General features: G+C 42.4%; 1 protein-coding gene across 3 annotated transcripts in view; it reads left to right on the forward strand.

Moving 5' to 3' along the window:
• CCDC149 (coiled-coil domain containing 149) overlaps positions 1–23,072 on the forward strand; it is a 194,754-nt gene that overhangs the window by 113,024 nt on the left and 58,658 nt on the right. For all 3 annotated transcript variants that reach the window (XM_049886425.1, XM_049886424.1, XM_049886423.1), the window contains 2 exons: positions 252–290; positions 19,214–19,321. In XM_049886425.1, the coding sequence (XP_049742382.1) occupies positions 252–290; positions 19,214–19,321 (147 nt within the window). The remainder of the gene's footprint in view (positions 1–251; positions 291–19,213; positions 19,322–23,072) is intronic.

The following is a 23,072-nucleotide window of genomic DNA, read 5'->3' on the forward strand; positions in this document are numbered from 1 at the left end:
GTTCACATAATTTTAGAAAAAATATATGGTCCTAATTGGAACTGATTCCCTTTGGGTTTTCCCAAAATAACTCTGGTTTAGCTTATAGTTAATTTCTTGAAAAGTATATTTGCGCTTGGTTCAGCAGATTACTGGTTTCAGGGCCGTTGAAGGTGGGTGTCTGGATTTAGGTTCATGGTTTGGTTCATTTCCTTGAGTATAAGCAAATCTGTGTTTTGAAAAAGTAAAATGTAACATTGCTTTCCTTGTAGGATGGAGATCCATCACTGCCCCCGGAAAAGAGGAAACAGGTAAGACTTATTCCTTTTCTTTGATAAGGCTCAGGTGGTCAGTATTGATGCTGACAACAGCTGGGAGGATCCAAAATCAAACCAAACCTGTGGCCATCGAATTGATTCCATCTCACCACAACCGCATGTGTTACAGAGTACAACTGCTCCATAGGGTTTTCTTGGTTGTAATATTTATTGAAGCAGATTGCCAGGCCTTTTCTCCTTGGTGAAAAAAGTACAAACCCTTTGTGCCACACAGGCACTCTTTTGGGAGGCTCAGGAATGCCAAAATGTATACAGAAGAGCTTCTTTTAATTTCCCAGAATCCTTTGCATCCGAGAATCCTTTCCATCGAGGTTGTAGACAGATACTGACTGTGAAGAGGGGTTCAGAATGGGGTGAAACATAGTAAAGTCTAACAGGATGGAAGAGGGTGCAAGAGTTGACTGCGTTCTTTTCTTGTTGGAAAACCTGGAAAAACTGAGAGCTGAGGGCTCATGGCTACTGCATTTTAGCTCACTGTTTGGTGGGTGGATACTGTTCTGCTGTTTAGGTCCTGCTGCGTCAGACTTGTAAAAGCCATTTACTACCAAAACTCAAAAGTTATCGATTTGCTCAAAGGTTCTGTAGCAGAATCCTGATTAAAAGGGGAAAAAGTGTGAAACAAAACTTCAAATCTTCATGGAGTCCAGACGTTATGGAGCCACTGATGCTGCTAACCCCCGAAACTATTGCCCTGAGAAAGTCCTTAAACCTTAAACCAAAACTATCTCCTGAAGTCACCTTTAAACCAAACGATACCCAAAAAACCCAGGGCCATCAAGTCAATTTCGACTCATAGCAACCCTATAGGACAGAATAGTACTGTCCCCATAGGGTTCCCAAGGAGCGCCTGGCAGATTTGAACTGCCGACCTCTTGGTTAGCAGCTGTAGCACTAAACCAGTACACCACCAGGGTTTCCAAATCAAACAACAGTTTAGCTTAATTGGAAAAGAAATGTCTGCCTTGAGCATTGTGTTCTTTAAGGAATTATCTACATGAGAGCAAATTGACAACAGCAACTTGAAAGGTTAAATGAGAAGATTAGGGACAGTAAGTTTGTGTTGATGGCAGCAGAACAATTCAGAAAAAGATATTGAAAAAGGTGGCACAGTTTGAAGAATGTAACCAATATCACCCCACGTGTCTGTCAGTTTGTCGTACTGTGGGGGCTTGTGTATTGCTGTGATGCTGGAAGCTATGCCACTGGTATTCAGATATCAGCAGGGTCATCCATGGAGGACAGGTTTCAGCTGAACTTCCAGGCTAAGACAGACTAGTAAGAAGGACCCAGCAGTCTACTTCTGAAAAGTATTAGCCAGTGAAAACCTTATGAATAGCAGTGGAACATTGTCTGATATAGTACTGGAAGATGAGCCCCCCAGGTTGGAAGTCACTCAACAGATGACTGGGGAAGAGCTGTCTCCTCAAAGTAGAGTCGACCTTAATGTTGTGGATGGAGTAAAGCTTTCGGGACCTTCATTTGCTGACATGGCACAACTCAAAATGAGAAGAAACAGCTGAAAACATCCATTAAAGATCGGAACCTGGAATGTATGAAGTATGAATCTAGGAAAATTAGAAATCTTCAAAAATGAAATGGAATGCATAAACATTGATATTCTAGGCATTAGTGAACTGAAATGGACAGGTATTGGCCATTTTGAATCAGACAATCATATAGTCTACTATGCTGGGAATGACAACTTGAAGGGGAATGGTGTTGCATTCATTGTCAAAAAGAACATTTCAAGATCTATCCTGAAGTACAATGCTGTCAGTGATAGGATAATATCCATACGCCTACAAGGAAGACCAGTTAATGCGACTATTATTCAAATATGCGCACCAACCCCTAGAGCCAAAGATGAAGAAGCAGTCTGAAATTGATCAAACATGCAATCAAGATGCACTGATAATTACTGATGATTTTAATGTGAAAGTTGGAAACAAAGAAGAAGGATCAGTAATTGGAAAATATGGCCTTGGTGATGGAAACAATGCTGGAGATCAAATGATCGATTTTGCAAGACCAACGACTTCTTCATTGCAAATACCTTCTTTCACCAACATAAACGGCGACTATACACATGGGCCTCACCAGATGGAGCACACAGAAATCAAATTGACTACATCTGTGGAAAGAGACAATGGAGAAGTTCAATATCATCAGTCAGAACAAGGCCAGGGGCTGACTGTGGAACAGACCATCAGTTGCTCGTATGCAAGTTCAAGCTGAAGCTGAAGAAAATCAGAGCAAGTCCACAGGAGCCAAAATATGACCTTGAGTACATCCCACCTGAATTTAGAGACCATCTCAAGAATAGATTTGATGCATTCAACACTGGTGACCTAAGACCGGATGAGTTGTGGAATGCCATCAAGGACATCATACATGAAGAAAGTAAGAGGTCATTGAAAAGAAAGAAAAGACCAAGATGGATGTTGGAGGAGACTCTGAAACTTACTTTCGAACGTCAAGCAGCTAAAGGAAAAGGAAGAATTGATAAAGTAAAAGAACTGAACAGAAGATTTCAAAGGGCACCTCAAGAAGGCAAAGTAAAGTATTATAACGACATGTGCAAAGAGCTGGAAATGGAAAATCAAAAGGAAAGAACACGCTTGACGTTTCTCAAGCTGAAAGAACTGAAAAAAAAATTCAAGCCTCAGGTTGCCATAGTGAAGGATTCTATGGGGAAAATATTAAATGACGCAGGAAGCATCAAAAGAAGATGGAAGGAATACACAGAGTCATTACACCAAAAAGAATTAGTCAATGTTCAACCATTTCAAGAGGTAGCATATGATCAGGAACCAATAGTACTAAAGGAAGAAGTCCAAGCTGCTCTGAAGGCATTGGCAAAAAACAAGCCTTCAGGAATTGATGGAATATCAATTGAGATGTTTCAACAAACAGATGCAGCACTGGAGGTGCTCACTTGTTTCTGCCAAGAAATATGGAAGACAGCTTTCTGGCCAGCTGGCTGGAAGAGATCCATATTTATGCCTATTCCCAAGAAAGGTGATCCAACTGAATGTGGAGATTAAAGAACAATATCATTAATATCACACACAAACAAAACTTTCTGAAGACCATTCAAAAACGGCTGCAGCAATATATCGACAGGGAACTGCCAGAAATTCAGGCCAGTTTCAGAAGAGGACGTGGAACTAGGGATATCATTGCTGATGTCAGATGGATCCTGGGTGAAAACAGAGAATACCAGAAGGATGTTTACCTGTGTTTTATTGACCATGCGAAGGCATTCGACTATGTGGATCATAACAAATTATGGATAATGTTACAAAGAATGGGAATTCCAGAACACTTAATTGTGCTCATGAGGAACCTTTGCATAGATCAAGAGGCAGTTGTTCGGACAGGACAAGGGGATACTGATTGGTTTAAAGTCAGAACAGCTGTGCGCCAGGGTTGTATTCTTTCACCATACCTATTTAATCTGAATTCTGAGCAAATAATCCGAGAAGCTGGACTATATGAAGAAGAACAGGGCATCAGGATTAGAGGAAGATTCATTAACAACCTGCGTTGCTTGCTGAAAGTGAACAGGACTTGAAGCACTTACTAATGAAGATCAAAGACCACAGCCTTCAGTATGGATTGCACCTCAACATAAAGAAAACAAAAATCCTCACAACTGGACCAATGAGCAACATCATGATAAAAGGAAAACAGATAGAAGTTGTCAAGGATTTCGTTTTACTTGGCTCCACAGTCAACAGCCATGGAAGCAGCAGTCAAGAAATCAAATGATGCATTGCATTGGGTAAATCTGCCACAAAGGACCTCTTTAAAGTGTTGAAGAACAAAGTTGTCACCTTGAAGACTAAGGTGTGCCTGACCCAAGCCATGGTATGTTCAATCGCATCATATGCATGTGAAAGCTGGACAATGGATAAGGAAGACCGAAGAAGAATTGATGCCTTCGAATTGTGGTGTTGGCGAAGAATATTGAATATACCATGGACTGCCAGAAAAACGAATAAATCTGTCTTAGAAGAAGTACAACCAGAATGCTCCTTAGAAGCAAGGGTGGCGAGACTGTGTCTTACATACTTTGGACGTGTTATCAGGAGGGATCAGTCTCTGGAGAAGGACATCATGCTTGGCAAAGTACAGGGTCAGTGGAAAAGAGGAAGACCCTGAATGAGGTGGATTGACACAGTGGCTGCAACAATGGGCTCAAACATAACAATGATTGTGAGGATGGCGCAGGACCGGGCAGGGTTTCGTTCTGTTGTGCATAGAGTCGCTAAGAGTCAGAACTGACTCAACGGCACCTAATAACAAGAACCAATGTCAATGAATTGTTCGTGTAGAAATTGCTGAGTTGATATATGCTTGCTGTGCGTTGTTGTTAGGTGCTGTTGAGTCGGTTCTGACTCATAGCAACCCTATGTACAACAGAGCTGCCTGGTCTTGCACCATCCTCACAATCATTGCTATGTTTGAGCCCATTGTTGCAGCCACTGTGTCAGTCTATCTCATTGAGAGTCTTCCTCTTTTTCGCTGACCCTCTACTTCACCAAGCATGATGTCCTTCTCCAGGGACTGGTCCCTCCTGATAACATGTTCAAAGTACATGAGACAAAGTTTCACCATCCTTCCTTCCAACAAGCAATCTGGCTGTACTTCTTCCAAGACAGATTTGTTCATTCTTCTGGCAGTCCATGATGTATTCAATATTCTTCACCAACACCATAACTCAAAGGCTTTTATTTTCCTTTGGTCTTCCTTATTCATTGTCCAGCTTTTACATGCGTATGAGACAATCGAAACTACCATATCTTGTACCAGGTGTACCTTAGTCTTCAAGTAACATCTTTGCTTTTTAACACTTTAAAGAGGTCTTTTACAACAGATTTGCCCAACGCAATGTGTCTTTTGATTTCTTGACTGCTGCTTTCAAGGGCGTTGATTGTGAATGCAAGTAAAATGAAATCCCTGACAACTTTAAACTTTTTCCCATTCATCATGATGTTGCTTTTTGGTCCCGTTGTGAGAATTTTTGTTTTCTTTAGGTTTAGGTATAATTCCTACTGAAGGCTGTGGTCTTTGATCTTCATCAGTAAATGCTTCAAGTCTTCCTAGCTTTCATCAAGCAAGGTTGTGTCATCTGCATATGGCAGGTTGTTTATGAGTCTTCCTCCAATCCTGATGCCCCGTTCTTCTTCATATAGTCCAGCTTCTCAGATTATTTGCTCAGTATACAGATTAAATAAGTATAGTGAAAGGATACAACCCTGATGCACACCTTTCCTGACTTTAAACCATCCCCTTGTTTAAATGTCTTTGAAGATGTTCAACCAGAATGCTCCTCAGAAGCAAGGACAGTGAGACTATGTCTCACATACTTTGAACATGTTATCAAGACGGATCAGTCGCTGGAGAAGAACATCATGCTTGGTAAAGTAGAGGCTCAGTGAAAAAGAGGAAGACCCTCAACCAGATGGATTGATACAGTGGCTCCAACAACGGGCTCAAGCATAGCAACAATTGTGAAGATGGCCCAGGACCGGGCAGTGTTTCATTCTGTTGTGTTTAGGGTCTCTATGAGTCGGAACTGACTCAACAGCGCCTAGCAACAAAAACATCCCCTTGTTCTCTTAGAACAACTGCCTCTTGGCCTATGTACAGGTTCTTCATGAGCACAATTAAGTGTTCTAGAATTCCCATTCTCTGCAATATTATCCATAATTTGTTATGATCCACACAGTTGAAGACTTTTGCATAGTCAGTAAAACATAGGTAAACATCTCTCTGGTATTCTCTGCTTTCAGCCAAATCCTTCTGACATAAGCAATGATATCGCTCACTCTACATCCTCTTCCGAATTAATGTATATCTTCATCAAAAACAAGCAAAAAAGAAACCAAAACGACAACAACAAAAAACAATCAGAAGTTATCCTTTGACTTCATTGTTTTTCTCCTATATGGTAACCAACAGCATCTATTAATAATCCATTTTTCCCCCGCTGATTTCGGATGCCCACAAATTCTTATAAGGCTGTGGATCTGATTCTGGTGTTTCTCTTCTGTAGCATTGAACTTCCTGTGTAGTCCTATAGTGGTATCAGATTATTCTAATCAATTTTGCTTTGGAGTTCTTTTAATACTGATTGGGCTAGTCTTCTTCCCTTTACCCTTCTTTTTCAGATTTTTGTTTGTTTGTTTGTTTTTCTTATGTGTTCATTTTTCCAGCTAAAACTTAGAAACATGTTATTTCCCCCAATCTCTTTCTCTCTCTCTCTCTCTCACACGCTATGGGTATTTTGATTGGGGTTTTGTTAAATTTTTAGATTAATTCGGGGACAGTTAACATTTAATAACATTATATTCAGGAATATTCTAAGTTAAATTTCTTTTAATCTAGTTGAAAATACATATATATACACACAGACACACATATACATATATATACACACACACATATATAGCTTTTTCCAGTAACATCTTTGTTAGAACTTTCCTTAACTTCCCAATGTTCTATCCTGACATGCCCCTGAATTATAAAGTTTTGGGCTTGAAAAAGGAGCCCTGGTGCTGCAACGGTTAAATGCTTGGCTGTTAACCATTAGGTTGGCAGTTTGAACCCACCCCGCAGCTCCAAGGGAGAAAAGGCCTGGTAATCTGCTTCTATAGAGATTATAGCCTGGGATACCCTGTGCGGCAGTTCTACACTTCACATGGGGTGGCTAAAATTTGGAATCGATTCAACAGCACCCAACGTGGCCTTTTGGGGAGCTGGAGCAATGGTGACATTGATGCTGTGTGTGCTGTATGATGGGAAAACCTCTACACTAAGTAAGGCTTCAGGCTGGTGGATGCAGATGAGGACCAGGAATTGCCTGGACTCTACAGCTTCAATGGCTCAAGCAGCATCCTGCTTCTGTTCATTGATGGTATACCTGGCACCACATATAAACTCCTTGGGTTCACTGTCTTAGAGATTCTGGTGCTAAGTGAATAGTGTACCCAAGACATCCTAAAAAGAAGACAAAGAAAAAAAGCACTCTTCACCCTTAAATAGCAACTCAGTCCTATGGCCACCCATCCAGTGCTGCCATCTTCATACTCCCTACTACTTTGATTATTACATATCACTCCTGGTTTGATCTCAAGTTTATTTTTTCCATGGAGTTCATTGGTGTTTTGTTTTGTTTTTTTTTTTAAAACAAAATTACATGAATGTTCACAAATTTAAAAGTTAATCTTGAGTTGCTAGGTGTTTTTGTGTCTTTGGTGGCTGTAGGCAGTCATCTTTGCTGCGATTTTAGAGTTTGTTAGTATTTATGAGAGAGTTTTACGGTTTTAAGTGAATTCACGTTCCATGACTTTATAATAAAAAATTTACACTGACTGAGGAGAATCTGATGAATTCTAGTAAGTCATTCTGGATGCATTCTTATAGCTTGAAAAATACAAGTTCAATGTCCGAAGCATTGGCTTTATGGCTTTTAATATGGCATTTAGCTTTTGTCCTTTTAGGATTTAGTATGGTGGGTATAAGCTTGGGTTCTGTAGTCTTCCTCCCTGGGTTGGATCCACAGATTTACTGCGTGAGTTAGGATACACTGGGGTGCAAGTAACAAATTCTGAATGGTTTAAACAATAAAGTAATTGATGATCTTATATAACCAGAAATTCAGAGGTAGTGTGGGCCTTAGTACAATCAGCGGCTTCATGAAGTTGTCATGTACTTGTTCTCTTCCCTGTGTAGGGTTGCCAGATGTAAAACCAAACCAAACCTGTTGCCATCAAGTTGATTCCGACTCATGGCGACCCCGCGTGTTACAGACTAGAACTTCTCCATAGGGTTTTCTTGGCTGTAATTTTTATGGAAGCGGATCACCAGGGACCACCTATTGTGCCACTCAGGGACCTTTATACCCAAGTAAATTTGAATTTCAGATAAGCAGTGAATACTTTTTTAATATAAGTATACCCCATGAAATATTTGGGACATACTTATACTAAAAGTTATTTGTTGCTTATCTGAAATTTGCATTTAATGGGGCATTCTCTATTTTATCTGGCAACCCTACCATTATCCCAACTTAACATCAGCTTCTTCTTGATTTTAGCCTTTGTTTCCTTCTAAGGCTGGTTCTCTTATGTACGCAGGATGGCTTCCAGGGCAATCAAAGCTATATGCTGCTTTGTTCATGTCTAGCAGGAGAGGCTGAAAATCCAGCCATGGAGCAAACACCCTTCCTTCTAGTCTGATTGGGTCAGTGTAGGACATGTCTCCATGCCTACTCTAACGACTTCCACCAGGGAAGTGCCACACACTAATTGGCTGAATCACCTGGGTATGGAAGTCCTGTTGGGGAGTCAACAATAACATCTATCAAACTATTTGTGTGGCTTTGAGGGGTTCCTTTGGGTGCCTGAGTCTCAGTTTTCTCATCTGTAAAACAGGATAAATACGGTATCTACCTCACTGTCTACGAGGAACAAATGAACTAATTCAGGCACAGTGCTCAGCCCAGTGCCTGGATTGAATTGTATCCTCCAGAAATGTGTCAACTTGGCTACGGCATGATTCCCAATATTGTGTGGCTGTCCACCATTTTATGATCTGATGTGATTATCCTATGTGTTGTAAATCCTAACCCCTATGATGTTAATGAGGGATATTAGAGGTAGTTACGTTAATGAGGCAGGAGTCAATCTACAGGATTAGGTTGTATCTTGAGTCAGACTTTGAGATATAAAAAAGAGATTCCAGCAGAGAGGAGAGAGGCTTCATGCCACCAACAAAGAAGGGCCAGGAGAGGAGCACATCCTTTGGACCGAGGGTCCTTTTGCTGAGAAGCTCCTAGACCGGGGGAAGATTCATGACAAGGACCTTCCTCTAGTACTGACAGAGAGAGAAAACATTGCCCAGGAGCTGGTACCCTGAATTCGGACTTCTACCCTCCTGACTGTGAGAGAATAGATTTCTGTTTGCTAAAGCCATCCACTTGTGGTATTTCTGTTGTAGCAGCACTAGATGACTAAGATAATATCCAAAGCAAGTGAGTCAGACAATGTTCTGTTGAGATCCATAAGGTTTTCATTGGCTAATTTTTGGAAGTAGATCACCAGGCCTTTTTTCCTAATCTGTAGCACCAAGTGAAGAAGGGAATTCTGTTTTCATAATGGAAGCCACTTGCCTTGATTAAGTAGTAGGGAAAAATAGCTCCAGTAATTGGAGAAAAGAAGAATCTTACCCTTTTAAAATAATTTTCACTTTAGCTTATTTATTTATTTATGGTTTTAAGCATGTGATAGATTTTTGGGCAGGGAGTATCAGGATGTCATCTTCATTAGCTCAATGTGTGGGGAAGAAAACGCAGCATTAAATTTTTAGGCAGTGGTTACAGTGAAACTTTGCATTTCACTGGAAGCAGACAGCTTTGGCATACGTGTGCGAATACGGGGAGGGAGAGGCACAATTATTTTCTAAACTTCTCCGTCAGCAGGAAGAGGGTAGAAGCATGCACCCCGACCCAGTGTCTCCTGTATTATTTATATGTTTATCCCAAAGGCAAAATAGCAGTGAAGTATTTGCCCCTCCAGCTGCAAAGCAAATACACATCTCATAAGTAGAAGACACTGAAACAAGAATCACCTGCCGAGCTAACAGACAAGACGTGAAGATCGCAAGATAAGCGTGTTGGAAAAAAAGATGTTGCATTGAGCGTCTTCTTGCCTGTTGGCTTTGAAGCTGTGGCTTCCACTTCTTCCCTTAGAGAGCAGAATTCCTATGAGCTGTCTTCTGGTCTTTTCCCCTGTTCATCTCTTGACTCAGAGGGAAAGATTTCTATTATCAGCCTTTGTTGGACTTCCCCGTGATTCAGTTCAGTTTTCTGGGTTCCTAAAAACCAGTTGCCATTTGTTCCAACTCGTGCCAACCCTCCGTGTGTCAGAGTAGGACAGTGTTCCGTAGGATTTTCAAGGGCTGGTTTGTCAGACACAGATTGCCAGGACTCTCTCCTGAGGCACCTCTGGGTAGACTCGAACCTCCAGTCTTTAAGTTAGCAGCTGAGCGCATTAGCCATCAATCTTGTGAATCACAGACACCTTTGAGAATCTGACAAAAACCATGGCCTTTGCCACAGGAAAGGCACATGTGTTGGTGGTGGTAGGTGCTGAAACACTCTGGTCCTGCGCCGTCCTCACGATTGTTGCTATGCTTGAGACTATTGTTGCAGCCACTGTGTTAGTCCATCTGGTTGAGGGTCTTCCTCTCTTAAGCTGACCCTCTACTTTACCAAGCGCAATATCCTTCTCTAGATACTGGTCCCTCCTGATAACATGTCCAAAGTACACAGAATTGCATGGATTCACAGACCCCCTGCAGGCCATCATGAATCCTTGAAGTTCCACCAACTGCATTTAAGAGCTACTGCTCAAAATGTATTAAAGGTTCTTCTCAAATATAGATAGAAAACAATGCCACATCCTTAGTCTTTGTAGTACCTGTGCTTTTCAGGGACCCCATATGTATGTAGGAAACCCTGGTGTCACAGTGGTTAAGAGCTACGGCTGCTAAACAAAAGGTTGGGAGCACTTCAAATCAACCGGGTCCTTCTTGAAAACCCTGCGGGGCAGTTCTACTTTGTCCTGTAGGGTTGCTGTGACCCAAACTCAACTTGATGGCAACAGGTTTGGTTTGGTTTATATATGTGTATGTATGTATCTCCCTACTATCTTCTGAGGTCACACTGGCAGATTTTTCAAGTTGCAAGGCAGTGCCATGGAAGAGTAGAACGTAAGAGCCTGGGCTCTGGTATCCAATTGCACAAATTCAAATCTTAACCTTTCTATGTGCTGGCTGGGCGATCTTGGGCAAACTCCGTCATCTTCTTGAGAGTCAATTTCTTCATCTTCAAAATGGATATAATATTCATAAAGTTCTTATGAGGAACTGATATGAAAGTGCTTATAATGCTTGTTGTCTGGTACCTAGTGAGTGTGCAGTGAGTGTTGGTAGGACTAGACTCCAATTCTACTAACTTGTAGGTCAGTGTTATAGTTCTTTTTTTTTTAATTTGGTTCTTAGACTGAGTGGAAAGGAACCCCATAGCCAACATTCAGTCCAGCCCTTTCTAGAAGCCCAAAGGTTACTGACTGGTTTGAAGCCCTCTGGGAGTGGTGAGGAAGGAGTAAAAGTGAGCTTGGAATATCTACCTGCTAACTCATTGTTTCATGTTTTCCCTATGCAAATTTATTCAATGTTTGCTGAGCAAATAATCCAAGAAGCTGGACTATATGAAGAAGAATAGGGCATCAGGACTGGAGAAAGACTCATTAACAACCTGCATTATGCAGATGACACAACCTTCCTTGCTGAAAGTGAAGAGGACTTGAAGCACTTACTGATGAAGGTCATAGACCATGACCTTCAGAATGGATTATATCTCAACCTAAAGAAAACAAAAATCCTCACAACTGGACCAATAAGCAACATTGTGATAAATGGAGAAAAGATTGAAATTGTCAAGGATTTCATTTTACTTGGATCCACAGTCAACGCCCACAGAAGCAGCAGTCAAGAAATCAAAAGACGCATCGCATTGGGCAAATCTGCTGCAAAAGACTTCTTTAAATAGTGTTTAAAAGCAAAGATATCACTTTGAGGACTAAGATGCACCTGACCCAAGCTGTGGTGTTTTCAATTGTCTCATATGCATGTGAAAGCTAGACAATGAGTAAAAAGACTGAAGAAGACTTGATGCCTTTCAGTTATGGTGTTGGTGAAGAATATATACCATGGACTGCCAGGAGAACGAACAAGTCTGTCTTGGAAGAAGTACAGCCAGAATGCTCGTTGGAAGCAAGAATGGCGAGACTTTGTCTCACATACTTTGGACATGTTACCAGGAGGAACCAGTCCCTGGAGAAGGACATAATACTTGGTAAAGTAGAAGGTCAGTAAAAAAGAGGAAGACCCTCAGTGAGATGGATTGACACAGTGGCTACAACAGTGGGGTCAAACACAGCATAGCAACAATTGTGAGGATGGTGCAGCACCGGGCAGTGTTTTGTTCTGCTGTGCATAGGGTAGGTATGAGTTGGAACCGACTCAACGGCTCCTAACAACAACAACCCAGTGTTAAGGAGCCCTGGTGGCTCAGAGGTTAAGTGCTGAGCTGCTAACCAAAAGGTTGGTGGTTTGAACTCCATGGGAGAATGATGTGGCAGTCTGCTTCCCTAAAGACACAGCCTTGGAAACCCTATGGAGCAGTTCTTCTCTGTCCTATAGGGTCACTATGAGTCAAAATTGACTCAATGGCAATGGACAACCCAGAGTTCTTTCCTGTCACCACCAATGCTCGATCATAATGTTGCCGTGCAGTCTTTCCCTCCTCCAAGGACAGACTGCAACTTCTAGGTAGTATGTAGTTCTGGAAATATAGCTGTCCAGGCTTTCTTTTGGAAGTTAGAATCCTTTTAAAACAACTCAATTTTCAATGGCAAATCATCCGTTAAAGAAGCTGTGAAGAAATCGTGACAACAGTGATTGCGCTAATAGCTTCTCATGGGATATTGAAATGAAAATTTCTTCTTGATCCTCCAGGCAGAACTGTACACAGAGCGTCCCGCTGCATGGCAGCGCGAGATGACGAAGAGATTTCAGACGACCCTTTAAATATTTTTTCTTTTGCTAAACCAGCAGTTCCTGCAAAGGAGACAAAGGGGAATTGAAATTATCTTGGGTTAATCTTCTTATGAGATGGGATTCTTTGGGGTCATGGCAGCACATTTTCTCCATGCAGACTTCTCCTTGAATAAAAAAACCAAACACATCTTTATCTTTTTCTTTTCCTGTTTTGATTTAAAACAGACACGCCACAGGAGGTATATTCCTCCTGGTCCAGGAGGGACCTTTTGCTTTCTTGTCTCTAAAAAGTGATGACCCCTTTAGAAGGTGACATGCGCTGCGATGACAACCCTAGAGAAATCAGAGCTTTGTAGGGTGGTGGGGGGAGCCTTTACTGCGGTAGAAATGTCTCCTGGTCCATTTTATTTAACCCCCTGTGACAGCAAATCAGAGCAACTTTGCATATGCATCCTGGTTTGATGCTCAGAACCTCAAACTTCCTTCAAAGATCTCGAAGGCTTTGAGATGCTTCTTTTCATAACCCTTTGAATGGTATTACTTTACTGTTACACCAGGGAAACTGGGAAGAAATCCAGGGTCCAGCCCATTGGCACCCTCACAAACGATAGCGGCAACTTCATTCTGAGCGCTCAGGCCCCTTGCTAAGCCCTCTGAATCTTTGCAATTTTGTGAGGAAGGCATGAACCTCTCCCAATTCATAGGTGAGGAAATTTAGGTTCAGTGAGGCTAAAGAACTTGGGAGCTATTAACAGAGCCACTAAGTGGCAGATGCAGAATCGTAACGGCTAAGATTAAGCAAACATTTATTTAAATAGAAACCTCCCAAACCTATTCAAAAGCGTTTGCCCGTGAGGCCTGGCAAGGCGTTCATTCGCAAGTGTGTGTTTTGAGATTAAGAATTGGGGGTAGGCTGCTGATGACTCCTGGAACAGCCAAATATATGTAGAAAGCTCTGGGGTGGTTGTTTTTTGTAAATAAGAAAGCTGTCGCTGTAGCCGAGGTCATCACTTTGGCAGCTGCTGTGAATAGAGGGCCCTTGCTAAGCAAAGCAAGTTTCTGTTGATTGGTATTAACACAGGAGTCCCCATCAGACCAAAGCAGCGGAGTAGAAATTGCAATTAAATTTGCTATCAATCACACCTCTCAACTACACTTGATGTTTCATCAAGCTTTTTTTTCTTTTAACATATTTTTGCTTAATCTAGTACTTTTTCTTATTGAAGGTATGGATTTAAAGGGCCCAAAGTATTTCAACTTCTTAATACCATGTGGAGCCCTGTTGGTACAGTGGTTGAGAGCTGGGTGGCTAACCAAAAGGTTGGCAGTTCAAATCCACCAGCCACTCCTTGGAAACCCTGGGGCGGTTCTACTCTGCCCTATAGGGTCGCTGTGAGTCAGAATTGACTCCACAGCAACGGGTTTGGTTTGGATTTTTTTGGTTAATAACATGTAGTTGAGCAGCCTTTTCTAACTCTGGTCTCTGTCTCCCACACTGTCTTTTTCTTCTTCTTGGGGAAGTGCCTAGCCAAGGGTTTCACTCTCCCTCTCACTTTTCCATTCCTGTCATAATTGTGAAAAACAAAATGTTTGCCATATTAAATTTGTGTATGAACTCATTGGCTTTATTTTTCAGTTCATGAACTGGAGTGTCTGGTCTGAAGGTCGGATGAGAGTTGCGAAGCGTGGTACAGGTGGACAGGCTTTTGTAATGGCGGACAGACAGGAAACAAGGAAAATGTATTCAGCAATTTTCGGATTGGCTGGCGGGTGTTTTCTCTCCTTGTCTGGAATCAAGGGAAACTTTGAGCCAAGTTAAACTGATCAATTGAGTCCTGATTGGGTAGCTTAGATTTCTGTTGCCGAAAAGTCAATAGGTCGACTTGGGTTTTGGCTCCTGGGAAAGTTCGGTAATTACATGAAATAGAAGTTGAGGTTTCAGTTTGCTGACTTGAGGCCCTGCTCATGTGACTCCATACTGGCTCTGGTTTAGTCAGATTATGATTTTTATGTCTGTAGATTGAGAGGTGTATTACAGGACTTCAGTATACCTCATTTTTATATTATGATGTAAAATAACTTTTTCATGGCTAGATTGTAAAAAGCCCTGGTGGCACAGTGGTTAAGAGCTGGGCTGCTAACCAAAAGGTTGGCAGTTCGAATCCACCAGTCAGTCCTTAGAAACCCTGTGGGGCAGTTCTACTCTGTCCTATAGGGCCGCTATGAGTTGGAATCAACTCCACGGCAATGGGTTTGTTTTTTGTTTATTTGTTTTTATAGTGCAAATTGTTTTGACATTGTCTGGCATTTATAGTGGAATTATAAATCGGTAGAGGCAAAGAGCTAGAGTTTAAGAAGTAGTGGGGATTGGAAATCTCTAGGTAGTGTAAATAGTTAACAGACTCGACTGCTAACCAAAAGGTTGGATGTTCGAGTCCACCTTGAGGCACCTCAGAAGAAAGGCCTGGTGATCTGCTTCTGAAAATCAGCCATTGATGCCCTATGGGGCACAGCTCTACTCTGACACACATAGCTCAGGACTTGAAAAACTCTGAGTCAAAAGTGGAAGGACAGCTTCTCTCACCCATATGCATTACCCTCCTTGACAGGAATTTCCACAAAAAGGTGGAGAAGAGGTTGGAGTGAGATCCACACTGCTGTCTCAGCCCCCTGGTGCCTGCCTTCACAACACCGGTCAGGGTTTGCAGTCAGCATCCCTGCATAGAGAATTGCCGGGAGCATCCCAGTTCCCACACCAGGAGCTGGCCTGGGTGAAGCGCTTCTGCAGACATCAGTTGTAATTGGGGGTCCACTTGTTCCGTGACAAAGAAAGGCATTTCAGAACGGAGAGCAGTAATAGTCTTTCGGCCTGAGTCTCTCGGCTCTATTTTCATCAACTTTCTCTTCCCTTCTTTCCCCATCACAACTTTAATAGATAAACCCCTAGCTAGAAAGAGCGACTTAAATATATGTATTCTACAATACATTCTGCTATATTCAGCATTCTGCTATTATTAGAGCTAAAATGTCAACCTTTAATGTCTGCCCTGGCTAGATCTGAATATTTAAAAGAGGCTTCTTTTGAAACCTTTTTATATTTTGCTATTTAGGCTACCCCCTGCCCCAGAGGTTTAGAAGAAATAATCTCTCGGTTTTGTCTTCTTTCTTGGCGTTTGCTGCTCTGCCACTTTTTCCCTGACATTTCCTTTGCATAGCGCTGTTACTGTTCTAAACTGATGGCCACGGAGTCCTTCTCAAGAACACCGAGACAAAGCGCTCTGCATCGCTGATAAATTACAAGCAGGCGCCGCATGGTCGCTTGATGGATTGTAATGGTGAATGTGTGTGAGTCATGGGTGTTATTTTTGGTCAAAAGAATTATGTGAACTTTTCTCCTCTATTTTGAGGGCTTTGAAATGTGCTACTTTTTTCCCTCTCCTTGAAGGTGTATGTCAAGGAATTAGGCACCCTATCAGAATAGTCATTTTCTAGTTTTCAAAGTTATTGTTTTGGAGTTGAGGAGGTGGAAGGACTGAATAGAAAAGAATTGTGTGTTGACACCTAATCCAGCCTGTTCAATGTAAAAGAAAATTGCCATCACCTGCTTCGATGTGGGGGCACCTCCCCACCCCACCCTACCCCACCCCACCCCACGCTACCTCCTGGGGTCAATTTTAAAGCCGGGGTAGATTTACCATGAGCTGTCTTGGAGGCAATGTGATTTTAATTGACCATTGTTTTTGCTGGAGTGTAATTTGGTAGGTTTTATTTTCGCTAGATTTCTTTTCGTCCAGGCTGCAGGGTAAATAATGTTTGATAATCAGATTGCTGGTCTCTAAATTGTTGTTTCATAAACCAGCCCTGATTCATTGACTGATGTGTATACTAAGTGCCTTCTCTGGGCCTGTGTCCAAACACCTGCCAGTGACTTTGAGCTCGGTGCTATTCAGAGTGCAGCCCAAGGACCAAGGCCAGGGTCGGGGCTGCTTGTTTCCAGTCTGCAACGAGATAGGTACAGAAATCCAGATTAAGTGTTTGGAAGCTTTTCTAGCAATTTGACGGCACAATTTTATATCTCTTGCATCTAATAATAAATACTTGTAGGTTTTTTTTTTTTTTTTTTTGTAAATGTCATTTTTATTGTATTTTACAAAAGTCTCCATCTTTGATGGATTGGAGGAAGAGAACTGGTCTTTCACCACTGGTAGATTGAGTTGTAGGAGTGCTTTGGTGGCCCAAAAGGTTAAGCGCTTGGCTAGTAACTGAAAGGTTAGCAGTTCAAACGACATACAGAGGTGTCTTTGAAGAAAGGCCTCGTGACCTGCTGCTGTGCATGGAGTGCAGTTCTACTTTGCGCACATGGGGTGGCCATTAGTGGGACTCTATTCAATGGGAAGTAGATTGTTTTTTGGTTTCGTTTGAGTTGTACTGGCTTAGCCACTGCAGTTACACTGGGCAGCAAATGTGAGGGTGTTCCCATTGACCTGAGGAGCTCAAGCCATTATTGGTTCAAAAGGAGAAGGTTAGAGAGGTGAGGGATTTGATTTGATTTTGCCTTTGTTAAGTTTTCACTGTAATTGCTCTTACAAAAATGTTTTTGTGAACATCTGTTCCGATGTTGAGGAGAAGGCTCCCGTAAAGGTGAATTTTGCTGTGTCTCCTCCAGATGAGGACGCTGAGATTCACCTGAACATGTACAGGTGGCTTCGATGCTGGCCTCCCTGCCATCCCTCCTCTGGGCTCGTCGTTCCTGCCTGGTGGCCTGTCCCTCCGTCTGTTAGGGAGGGATTATGCTTGCTGCCGAGGGAGAGGATCAATGAGCTAATGTCTGGGAAACGTTCTAGAGTTCCGTGAAGGAAAGGCGCAGAAGCCATCAACCTTGTGCTAAGGAAGGAGAGCTGTGGGGTGGAGGCGAGGAACCAGGAAAAAGAGAATCAAGAGCTGAATCATCTCCCATCTTCACTGTGGCCCTTGATTCAGACTGCCCTTGGGCCTTGCAGACTCCCGTGGAAGTTTTGAGATGCCATGGGGGAGAGGGGAGAGAGGGAAGGGGTTGTCTTTTTCCCAGCTGGGAATGTTTTTCCACTGGATATTTTCCTAGCCTGGAATATTTTTCCACTGGATATCCACAAGACTTATATTCACTCTCTTGACTTTTTCAAATGTGACCTTCTCAGTGGGACTTTCTCTGACCCTTTGCCTGAGCGTGTTCTATCCCCTGTGCCTGCTTTAATTTTTTCCATAGCGCTTATCATCTAGCATAAAAAAGTTATTATTTATTTTATTGACTGTTCCCACCCCCCACTGTAATGTAAGCTTTACCAGACAAGAGGTCTTGTCTGTATTGTTCACTGCTGTACCTCCAGAGCCGGCCATATGGTTGTTGTCATCAGCTGTTGTCCAGTCAGCCCCCCACTCTTGGCAACCCCACGCGCAATGGACTGAAACACTGTCTGGTCCTGTGCCATCCGAGGCGCAGGAACCATTGTAATCGATAGGGTTTTTACTGGCTGATTTTCAGAACTAGATCACCAGGTCTTTCTTCCTAGTCTGTCTTAGTCTGGAAGTTCTGCTGAAACAGTTCAACATCCTAGCAATGTGCAGCCCTCCACTGACAGACTGGGGTGGTAGCTGCACTTGAGGTTCCTTGGCCAGGGAGTCAAACCTGGGCTACATGTGAGGAAATAAAGAGATGAGAAAGCCAATCCAGGAGATTGTGGAGTTACCTCTGGAGCCTGATTTCTGAAGTTGGTGCACACCATTGATCTCCTCTTTGGCTGCCTTCTAGAATTGTGATCAAAATTTGGGGCACTGTGATAGCAAAGAAAAGCTCATAAAACAAGGTGCATTTGGGAGAAGGGAAACTAAAACAAGAAGATGATGTTTTCTTTGTATTGTTGGCTCAAATTTTAGAATTGAACTCTGTGAACTTTCAAGATTTTTTAGTGATGAGCTCTTAAAAAAAAAAAGAAAGCCAAATACAATGGACTCCCCCATTGCTTGTCCAAGTGCCCTCTATGAATCATCTCGGGAACAAAGAGCATCCTCAAATGGAAGTTCACGGCCAACTTCATTTTCCTCCATGCAACTGTGGCGGCATTGCTTGCACACTCGCTGCAGTGACGATTCTTATATGCATATTTACTCTAATGGTTTTTGTGTGGCTCAGCTGGGCTTGGCCGCCAGCCTCAATAAGCCCAATAAAGCCCCACATTTATGGCCCCCTGTGTTTCTGATTGTATTTCAAAATGTGTTGATATTTCCAGGCTAATCTTGCACAACTATTGAGAGATTCTCAGGACCGAAACAAACATCTGGGAGAAGAAATTAAAGAACTTCAGCAAAGGCTTGGAGAAGTCCAGGGTGACAATAAGGTACCGTGAATATTTAAAGAAAGAAAAGCTCGCTGTGTAATTGTGCGCCAGAGGTTTATGTTTAGCACATCAGAAAAAAATGTACTGCAGCGTTTGTCGAAAATTTTGTTATAGATTTTTACATTTGCAATGAAAATTCACGGTTTAGCATTTCTTATCTTTATTACACTCCCTTTGTGTGTGTGCCCGTGTGTGTGTGTTTCTGGGTTGCTCTAAAATATTGTCACAGCCCATTGTGGAAGTTTTATTATGTTCAGGTTGGTGGTGAATAACATTGTGGTTGAGGGTGAAATAAAACCCAAATGGGATACTTTTCCCCTTCTATACAAATAATGGATTTTTGGCTCAGATCATTTGGAATTATTCACATTCGGTTTTGAATTTTAAGTAGTCATCATACTAATTATGTTCACATAACCAATTTATTTTATTGCTAAATTTGGCAATTTGTATGGAACACTGCTCAAAATCCACTGCTTGGTATTAATCAAACTCCCCTGTTGGCAACGTTAATTATAAAATATGAACTCATAAACTCCCAACTAAATGATTGCACTCTCACTCCAGCTGAAGCTATGAACAAAAGTACAATTGAGAAAGGGAAGAAAAACTCCTGAAGTTTAATTCTGTCCCCCCAAAATAATTTCCTACTTGGCCAAGATAGATTCATTTTCAACTCCTTGCCAGAGGCGGATTCTACAAGAGAAGACGCTGTTGGAGTTTGACTCAAGAAGACAGTGGGGAGCAGAAGGGGGAGTTTCTGGGGAAGTGTCTTTTAGATGTTACCAAATTCCTTGACAAATGATGGTGAAATTCATTGTTGCTGGGAGGTTGTTGGGTATTGGAAGGCACCATTTTGACAGATGCTTACTCCAAAAAAAAAAAAAAAAAAATGCACACTAGTGCCTGGGTTTTCCAGAGAACACGTAGATAACAAAGGAGCAGAGAGGGACGCTCTGCATGGTACTGACTTGGCAGGCCAGATCTGAGGGCATACACCGCTTGCCATCAAGTCAACCCCAACTCATGGTGACTCCATGTGTGTCAGAGTAGAACTGTGCTCCACAGGGTTTTCAATGGCTGATTTTGAGGCACTTCTGGGTGGCCTCGAACCTCCCACCTTTCTGTTAGCAGCCAGGTGCTTAACTGATTGCATCACCCAGAGGCTCCTGAAGGCATATACTTAACTAGAAAGACTTCCTTAAGAAGGCTCTTCTCTTTTCTTTCTCTGCCCTTTTTCATTTTTTTAAACCTCTTGGGTTCAACATAAATTTGAAAAACTAAGCTCCACTCTTCTCTATCATGAAACAGAGGATGGGAGAAAATGCCCAGAAAAGGGTCCAATTAACACTGGACAAGCTAATCAGGCCCCTAGTGTAGCTTCATGTGTCATTAAGAGGATTTAAGTTCGGGTAACCTAGGTGTTTGGTCAATAATTAAAGGCCAGACCTTCTTAGTCACTTCCTCGAGTGATAACAGCAGGGTTTTCTAGAGAATAAAATGAAATGTGTGCGGAAGTTGTCTTTAAACCCATAAAGTAGTGGAGGAATTTTGGAGACATAAAACCCATTGCTGTCAAGTTGATTCCAACTCATACTGAAGATATTTTGAAGGTGTGATCTTTGGAGTCATGGTTCTATGATCCTTCTTGACTGACTGATTTTTTTTTTCTTCCACTTTATTTCCTCTTTTTCCCGAGTTACATTCCTCTCCTTCCCCATCAACTTTCCTAAGTACACTTGTGCCTCACCTCTTGACCACTTTTAATTTTTTTACCTTTTTGGTTGCTGTGGAATTTGTCGTTGTAGTTGGTTGCTGTCACATTGGCTCATGGAGACCTGTGTATAACAGGTCCTGTCTGGTCCTGCGCCAATTCCATGATTTTTGTTATATTTGAGCCTCTTCTTGCAGTTATTGTGTCAATCCAGAATGTTGTCGTGTGCCATCAGGTCAATTCCAGTCAATTCCAACTCCCAGTGACCCTACAAGATGCAGTAGAATCAACCCATAGGGTTTCCAAGGCTGTAATCTTTATGGAAGCAGGCTGCCACATCGTTCTCCTGTGGAATGGCTGGTGGGTTCAAACTGCTGACCTTTCAGTTAGCAGCCCTGCACTTAACCACTGCACCACCAGGGCTCCTTCAATCTGAAATAGTCATGGGTATTTTAGGAATAGACATTGCAGCTGATATTTCAGTGAAAGAAAGGGCAGGCACGTGTGCACATGTATGAATGTGTGTGTGTGTGTGTAAAACATTAAGCACAGGTTGGGGCTCCTTTTGTGTTGTTGTAGCCAAATTTCCTGATTTGCTTGTGTTCTGGGTCTTTATTCCAATAGCTGGACACATTTATCAAACTTTGTCTTCTCACCCACAGTTTAGATTTTAGTGACTCATTGGTGGCCTGTGGAGCCGTCTGCCTGCCAAAAGGTGCGGGGTGGGTGCGATGATGCTCACCAGACCCGGTAGCTCAGGATCCAGGCTCTTCCCCTCAAATCAGAGATTCCATTTATTCTAATTTGCATCTAAAGGTATAGGGCTGGTTTATTTTCAGCCCACTGTGAGTCATGGTCATCCTCCGCACCCTCAGCCCTCAACATTAAGGCCAGATCACTCATTTGGTAATGACACCAGATGTTTTTAGAAACGGAGAGACCTCTTTGTGCAGTGGGAAATGGATTAACCCTTTACTTCTTTGATTCATCATGTTACTGCCGAGACCCTTCATCACCGTCTGAATCCAGCTCTGCCTCCTTACCATGATGTGCTGGGCTCTTAATTTCTCCAGCCACAAGTCACCTCATACACCATCCCTACAGCACTCATTTCTGCCCCTTTGTTGTCCTGTACCACCTGTGTCTCAGCCCTTTGCACACGCTGTCTCCTCTGTCTGAAACCTTCTCTTTATCTTACCTGCCAACTGCTGCTCATCTTTCAGGTCATGGGTCAGTTGTTACCGTCTTAGTGACCTAGTGCTGCTGTAACAGAAACACCACGAGTGGGTGGCTTTAAAGAACAGAAATTATTTTCTCACAGTTCTGGAAGCTAAAAGTCTAAATCAGGGCCTCGGTCGTGTGGCTTCCGTCCTTGTCAATAGCCCTGGGTCTTCCTAGGTTCTCGATGATTCTCATATGACACCTGTCTTCCCCAGGATGTGCCCACCTCTTGTCTCATTGGCTTTTTTTTTTTAATAACTCAGAAGTGGTTAGGTTTAAGACACACCCTCTACTGATATGGACTCATTAACATAACAACGAAAATCCTGTTTCCAAATGGGATTCCATCCACAGGTCTAAGGGTGAGGATTCCAACACATGTATTCCAACACCATTGAACATAACAGTTACTTTATCCAGAAAGCCTTCTCCAGTTCCTAGAGAAAGGTGCCAGTCCTGTGCGCAGCCACAGTGCCGGGCTCTCTGCCTTCTGCTAGCATTCATGTGGCACCTCCCCCTCGGCGTATACGCAGCGCCCGCAGAATTCCTTCCTGTCTTGTGTACTACTCCATCCGTAGGAATCAGCATTCTTAGATCCTGACACATAGGCATTATTTAACAGATTTTTATGGAAGGGATAGGGTGGAATCAATGAATGAGTGAATGAATGAATGAAGGGAATGAAAAGAAGAGCAAAAGTGTTCGGGAAAGAGCAAGGGAGAAAAAAAAAGTGAAACAATACAAGAAAACAAGCAGACTGCCTGCCATCCTTTGTCATCGGTTATCCTTCTCATGGGGAGAGAAGGAGTTTAGGAC

This window comes from Elephas maximus, chromosome 5 (assembly GCF_024166365.1).
Source record: "Elephas maximus indicus isolate mEleMax1 chromosome 5, mEleMax1 primary haplotype, whole genome shotgun sequence".
Taxonomy (NCBI): Eukaryota; Metazoa; Chordata; class Mammalia; order Proboscidea; family Elephantidae; genus Elephas; species Elephas maximus.